At 32.1% G+C, this 8158-nt stretch overlaps 1 protein-coding gene across 1 annotated transcript; it reads left to right on the forward strand.

The window, feature by feature from the left end:
- The first annotated feature begins 2606 nt into the window (after window positions 1–2606).
- On the forward strand, window positions 2607–8158 carry LOC132943015 (gastrula zinc finger protein XlCGF71.1-like). Its single transcript, XM_061011777.1, is given in 3 exon segments — window positions 2607–3578; window positions 6527–6970; window positions 6972–8158. Coding segments are annotated over 2 exon segments (768 nt in total). The 5' UTR covers window positions 2607–3578; window positions 6527–6529; the 3' UTR covers window positions 7299–8158.

Consider the following 8158-nt stretch of genomic DNA (forward strand, 5'->3'; position numbering starts at 1 on the left):
CCTTATACTATGACTACAATTAGGTAGGTAGGTACTATATATATACGTAATGCTATATTTCGATTCATATATTATGAATTTAAAGAAAATACTTCAATTAAAAAAATCCTATTCATCATCGGTTTTTAATTTTTACTTTTTTGAATGGTAACAACGGATGTAACATATATTTTTTATTTGATATTAAGAAGCAGAATATTTTTGGAAGTATATTTCGAATTTCCATTTACAAAAATTAAATTTCAAATGATAAGTTATAATTGTATAAATTCTATGTACTAAAAGTTAGAGGATACTGTTGTAGTAGATACTGTACTGATACAATGCGTTTTTATCAATATCTTACAGAAAAGAAACATAGTTAATACAATATTTAAATTTTCTGTGAGCCACACATTTCGTAATAGCCAGAAAAAGACATATAAGGGATAAAAGAAGACCCCTACATCTCCTTTTATACAATTAAACCACTATATATATTATTATTGATATATTTTAACACATTGACTAATTATAGATTTCACGGGTTTTCAGTAATGTAAATAACTAATATAGTAACAATAATGTCAATTAAGCTTGAGAGGTTGTAATTACTATTATCAAGATTTATCGGTATAGCTTATAATACCTATATATTTAGCCAACACGAGTGTCTCAGTGGGCCCCAGTATTCTTGTTTCCCAGAAATAAATAATAATAATAAGATGTAACACTGTATAGCTATAACTTATACAGCTTATTATATCAACTTAAACTATTATTTCAGCAGCGACCTTACAATAATGTAAATTGCAATTCAATCAGACGTCATGTTTTCACTTTGGCAATCGATATGACTTTACTTTCTATGAAGTATAAATTGTTTTAAATAAAATGTTTCTTTATATTATTAAATTTCAACTACGAAATACACATGTAGACATCATATTACGACATACCTATTTGACATTATTTTATGATTTACCTATTTCCTACCCACCATAAATAATATTGTAAAATAATATATAAAAATCTTGTGTCACGAATTCACAATATTCGTCCGCGATGAACACCAAAACAACTTAGGTAACCGATTTTAATGAAATTTTTTAAATGTCTCTTCCTTGGTCCAACTTGATAGATTGTATATTGTTTATCTCAATAAGTGGACCTTAATTTTTTTTTTTTGCAAATTTAAGAAAGGATAATAATATTTACAATAGAAATTGTTTCTTATAAATGGTTGCTATTAGTTACAGCTTACAGATTATAATTTAAATAGTAATAGGAGAAATTAGTATTTGTTGCCATTGGTTACTCGGGCAGATGAGGTAAACGCATGCATCAATTCGTCGCGTTTATGGTTTCACATAAATAAATTATACTACTATATATGTATATTAATTTGTAGAAATATGGCATATAATTTTTTTACAAATATATTTATAAAAACTTATCTTTGGCACGGGCAATGCCGGGTGGCATTGCAGCTAGTATATTATATTATAGGTACAATTATATCAATATTTTACTATTACATAATACATGCTCTGCAAAACTGTTATCTTAATTACATTACTGAATTTAGTTTGAACATTTTTACAATTTGATTGATCCATTGTTCCATAAAACGCACCTACCGAGATTAGATTTTAAAAAAGTGGATGTTACTCTGCTGTACAGTAGGCTGTACAAGTAGGTCACTGTAATGGATGGTGTTAAATTTGAATTCAATGATATAATATCATTGTATAAAAAAAACGATTCTGAGCGAAAACGGTCAGTCAGTCTATGATATTACCACCCCTACCAATTCGAGCACTGTCGACACGTCGATTCGTAAAATAAATAATAGTTCGTATCTGTCTACTGATTGCACCCGACGTGCATCGTTATTCAGTATGATTCTAGAATTTCACTCGCTCAAACCACCGGTGTGTAAATAAATGCACCACGAAGTTTACACCATAATATCATTATCAAATGACATGGTTCATTATCCCGGCGCGAGTTTATGTGGGATGATTCTACACCGGCTTGGATCGAAGAATTTCTTGACTGTTTCACCGCACGACGGAACCCCTACCTTTACCTATCTGGTACCGACAGTCTTCCACTCGACACTCGTCGAACCGTCGCGTCACATAAACCAGGAGGGAGTGGACGACGGACGTGATCTCCAATTATTCGGGATGAGGCAAAAAAACGCTACCTATATAGACTATGGACAAAAAGTGAGTAGTCTTACTACTTGTCTCCTCCCACCCTAAAAACCAAACAAAATGACATTATTGCTGGGTATTACAGTGTTGCAAAATTAGGTACCACGAAAGTATATTGGAACAACGCTATCGAAATAACTATCGAAATATTCGATAGCGCCTGAAACTTTAAACTATTTATGCAAATTGCAATTATTTAAGACTGGCTGGCTGAATCGCTCATAGTATAAGAACTAATAATATAGTAGTGGTATATTCCTTATACTATGGAATCGCCCATTGAGCCACAAAATCGATTATGCACAGACATGCTGTTTACAAGTGTTGCAGCTATCATGACGTTATACTTGTAATATTCAAAGGATTCGATCGCTCCACAGTTCCCGGCCAATATTAAAATGAAACATTTTGATGGATTTAAAACGTCCGACGAATCTTTGAGACTTCGAGCGCTAAAATAATTGCCTCGGTGTACTCACACAGTAACAGTGTAACACAACAATACTATAATGAATAATGATGCAGCTGCTGCACAGATCGTATGTTTTTTCCCTCAAGTGAAACACAACGCACACACTGCACGAGAAACTGATATTGTTATTGCGCTATTCGTTCCGTGATAGGTGGATGATAGTGGACGGACGCTAGGACGCGTACACGTCACGGACCGCCGCCACGGCGACGCCATCGCGCCCAACCGGAATCGCGGCGATGTTCTGCTCACGACGACGGTACCTATCGAACGACACGTCTTCCCCGCCGCGCCACAGTCGCCCAGCCATCGATTAATAATAGTAATAATGATATTATTATTAATCATTGCAATTGATGTTTTCCGATATCGTCTCCCATAAACCGATCCGCGATATTATTATTACTATTATTATTATTATTATTAATACAGTGCGTTATTAACATTACTATTATTATTATCGTTGTACGGGTTGCGGATCACATGGTTTAAGTTCCTCGATAACGGTTATCATTGTCTGTCGTGTCCATTAAGGTTGTGTCGCGGTGGTGTTCGCGGTGTTGTTGTTGTCTATGCACAAAGCCCGAGTGTTGTTATTGTCGGATATCGTTGTCGCCGCGTCCGTTCAGCATAATATTTTGCTGTCGCCAATCGCCATCACCCGATAACTGTCGCGCGCGCACGCTACATCGTTTCGTCGGATCCGGCCATCGTCATTGTGCACCACAAAGTGGTTCGCGTCGTCAGCGGTGTCTGCATCAGTGGCATCTGTCGTCGGGGCCGCCGCGGACGGTGTCATTGCCGCGACGATCTTCGGCAGTTTACAACGACTGTAGTCGTTGAGGGCACGAACACAACAAGTGGCCGACATCCGGTGCACGAACCACATCCTCTCGTGAAACACGGTTAGACACCATTTGTAATGTACCTGTCCGCTATAGGTGGTTTTGTAATTAATTGTCATAGGTAGTAATATCGACGTAGAGACATATCCTATGATCTAGGTATAACAATATCATAACCGACATCAGGGAATCTGCTGGGAACGTTTGACCATGTTAAGAAATGCATGCGCTCGCCTCTACTCCGATGGTGTAAAGCGATCAAGCCGTGTTAACGTATGTTGGTTCTAGCTGTGTATGAGTTAGTTGTGTAGATTTAGGCTCTTTATTTCCATCTTCATGTCGTACCCAGCTCTTAGGGTTCTAATTATTGTCTTTGTTGCATATCAGAAATCATATAGCATATGCATGTGTATTCACAACAACATAATATTATATATGTTTATCAACCAGTTGTTTTTGATTTAAGTTCTTTCTATGTTGCCATCACAGTAATTACCTAAAATATATTTTGCTTTAATAATTCCTAGTTTTATCTTTTAACCTCGCTTTTAACATATATTTTATAGATTTCTTGTAGGTAATTGCTACCTATATAATATATATACTGAGCTGACTGGTTTAGTGTCTTTATATAAGAAACTAAAATTTAAATTTCATAATAAATAATCAAATTATAATACTAAAAATTATAATAAAAATTATTTAGGTCAATCGTTGCTAGTAGTAACCCGTCTACATATTACCTAGGCACCTAAATAATTATAGACATTTAACAGTTAGGACTGTTTATTTTAACACTATAATTTTTAATTTTTAGTTTTTACAATATATATTTAATTTATATTAATATTCAATTAATATAATATAGGTAGGTACTATTCACAGAAGTTCACTAATAGTGGGTCACGACTCATAGCCCAAAGTGGGTCACTAATAAATTTTTAGTGGGTCATGAAATTTTTTTTTAAACGGTAAGAATTTTAATTAACGACTTGTACAGTCATGTGTATTAAAAGTTTTGAAATGTATGTTCTACATTTTCAAGTATCAAATCTACTTAATTAAGTAGGTATTTATTTTGTGTATTAAATATAAATATATCAAGTATTTAGAAATTAGATAAGGTCTAACTTGGGATTGTATTTATTACTGTATTTACTCTTATAAAAATATGTACCTTACCTAATTAAATCTTAATATTTATATTGTAGTCTGTAGACAATTAAAACCCTATTGTATGATCCCGAGCATTATCCTATTAAACATATATATCTTTTATTCTTATCATTAAAATACCGGATAGTGTCTTTTCAACTTTTTTGGTTTTCATGAAGTAATTTACTGTACCAAATACTTGATTCACAATAGTACATTCTTTCTCATTTCTCATTTAATTTAGGTACCTATATGCATCAGAATAAGATAAAAATCCATTACTTGGATTTGAATAGGTCCAATATATCCTGTTTTTTATTTGTAATAACTAATGACTTTTTACCTATTAAATTTTAATATTGTCTTCATAGCGAAGTGCAGGTACCTACCTTATTAATCATACCTAATTATGTGATTAAAGTTTACCTGTAACAATATTTAACCACCCAAAATCTAAGTTCTAAATAATAAACTTTATTCCAATAGTTTTTGATTTTTATCACTCCGTCTTTATTACTGATACATTTTCAATTGGTGCATAGCATTACCTTATTATTCAATCGACTACTCGTTACTTGATTGTTTTATAGGTATACTAAAATTATTAGTTTTAGATTAATTTTCAATAATTTATCTCCCAAATAAATTAATTCAATTTAGGTCGTTGGGTATTCGATTGATCAATTAGATCAATTAAAATTAATCATTAATAATAATAAAGCTATTTTTGTGTTATGGTAAGGATAATATAGTAATATTATATTCCTTTATAAAATTAATAATTGGATACCTATGTATATATAACTACAATAGGAAAGAATAGAAAAACATAATGTTAGTTCTAAATTATAATAAAATAATAAAACGTGTGTACCCAATGACAGCCAATAATTGTTGCTACGGCTATTTATAGTTGGTAGGTAGGTAGTGGTAGATAGCAGCTACAAAGGTATACATTTGTTCCCGCATTTGTTTTTATTTATATTTTATAAAACCATTGACAAAATCAAAAATCTGGTCCAAGCATTTAGATTTTAATGAATTTTCAAGAACATTTTCACTTTTAAATGTACCTAATCCTCCCCCCCCCCCCCTCACAGAATGTTCGCTATCTAGGTCTCCAACTGGGCCCACCATGTCCATACCAAGTGTATTACCCTCAACAACCAATCCCGCCAGCTGCTGTTCCTCCTAACACTCCACAAAGATCTCTCCATAGTCCATTCCAACAGTAAAAGAAGTAGCCAAAAAACGTCTATAAACGCTTTCACTCAAATCTATCCAACCATCGCAATCCTCTTGTTTCAAATTTATCTGTCCTTAACATCCTTGGTGATCCCAGCAAACGCTTTAAATGTAAATGGTGCCGGGATCTTCTAAACGATTAAACAATTAAATCTGTCAAGAAGTTCCATCACTGGATGGAATCATCTTTCAAGCCTCCAACCCGTCAACTCCCACAGCGCTTGTACTTATTGTAAAAAAAAATAAATTTACAGATTGTATAAATCCCGGTATAAATAAATTACTAATGTAACAAAAAAAAAAAAATGTACCTAATGTACTTCATGCATGTAAGCATATTACAAGTTATTGTATGGTTATTCATTTAATATACATATAGATAGGTGTTTTAAGTAAACAATAAAAAAGGTGTTTTAGGCAACGTTTATTTATTGAATTACAGTTTATCCACCATACAAAATAAATTTATCAGTACCCAAGTACCTATAACATTTGTTTTATTAGTTTAGTAGGAAGTATTTATTTATTTGTATTATTTCTTGTAAAATATTGTCAGTGTAAAAATGTTAAGTTTGTAATAATAAATAAAGTATTTTTTTTTTTTACAGTGCATGAGGTCTCAAACTGGAAAGAAGCCATTTCCATGTAAGGCCCATTTAAATTTTTCATGGTTGATGTCAAATTTAAATGTACACATGAGTTCTCGCACAGGAGAGAAACCATATACATGTGAGGTCTGCTCAAAATCATTTACTTTAAACCAGCAACTCATTACTCACATGAGGTCTCACACGGGAGAGAAGCCTTTTTCATGTGAGGTTTGTTTAAAACCTTTCTCTACAAATGGCAATTTAAAAATACACATGAGATCTCATACAGGAGAGAAACCATTTTCATGTGATGTCTGCTTAAAAACGTTTACTCTAAATCAGCAACTAATTACTCACAAAAGGTCTCACACTGGAGAGAAGCCATTTTCTTGTGAGGTCTGTTTAAAATGTTTCTCTACAAATGGCAATTTGAAAGTACACATGAGGTCTCACACAGGAGAAAAAACCGTTTTCATGTGAGGTCTGTCTAAAATCATTTACTCTAAACCAGCAACTAATTACACACATGAAGTCGCATACGGGAGAGAAGTCATTCTCATGTGAGGTATGTCTAAAATCATTTCCTGTTAACGGTTCATTAATCAAACACATGAGAGTCCATGCAGAGAAGAAGCCATTTTGTGATCCATGTAAAAAATGTTTTCCCCAAAATGGTCAGCTTGTAAATCACACAAGAATTCAGGAGGATCCAAGGATGCTTGAGGATAATGCTAATTGTATGATGTCAACTTACAAAAAGTCCTTTAATTTAAACAGTAATATTTATTAATTAAATGTTCAAAACAATAAACTGTTTATAATATAAGTTTTTAACATTTAATAAAAATAATTTTTGATGCTTAAATATATGTTTATATTTATTTAATAATTTAAAATAATTTGCTAGTGCAAATAATCTATGATAACAATATTGTTAAACTCAATATATTATATTATTTTTACACTTAATTTTTTTTTATTGGATTTATTTGCTTACACAATTAATACTATTGATATTATATTTTTGAGTTAGAGTTAAACGACATGAATGCATTTTTAATGACTTGTAAGTTGTAGTAATAAAATTATCTTAAATACTTTGTAACCTACGTCCTACACTGGGTTTATATAACCCTAGGTATAACCATCGCAGTTCATCTTGGCCTTTGAATCATGCTATGTGTTAGGGGTAATTGTCAGTGACATAATATTATGCAATATTATACCTTATTTGAATAGAAAGTATTGAAGATAAACAATTTTTTAAATCTACTTTGTAATTTTCTCAATTTTATTCAAATTGTATTTTTGTCAATAAATATTAGTACTCATTAAAAAAGTACCGATAATATTTCAATATCTGCTACATTATACCGACATAATTCTGGCTTGATATTCATAACAAGAAGAATATTCTGTCCTTAATGAATAGTCACTAGGCCAATATGAACTGCATGGATTATATCTAACATGGCGTACCTACTGCTTTGGTCTTTGATAACACTTCTATATGATCTAAGACGTATTGTATATATTGTAATTAAGTCTGCGTAAATCTAATCATTTATTAATAATTGATCTTGATACCTACGCATTTTTTTAGATAGATTTCTACTTTAAAAAATATACTGATAAAATATTGAACTCGTA

Source organism: Metopolophium dirhodum, chromosome 4 (assembly GCF_019925205.1).
Source record: "Metopolophium dirhodum isolate CAU chromosome 4, ASM1992520v1, whole genome shotgun sequence".
Classification (NCBI taxonomy): domain Eukaryota; kingdom Metazoa; phylum Arthropoda; class Insecta; order Hemiptera; family Aphididae; genus Metopolophium; species Metopolophium dirhodum.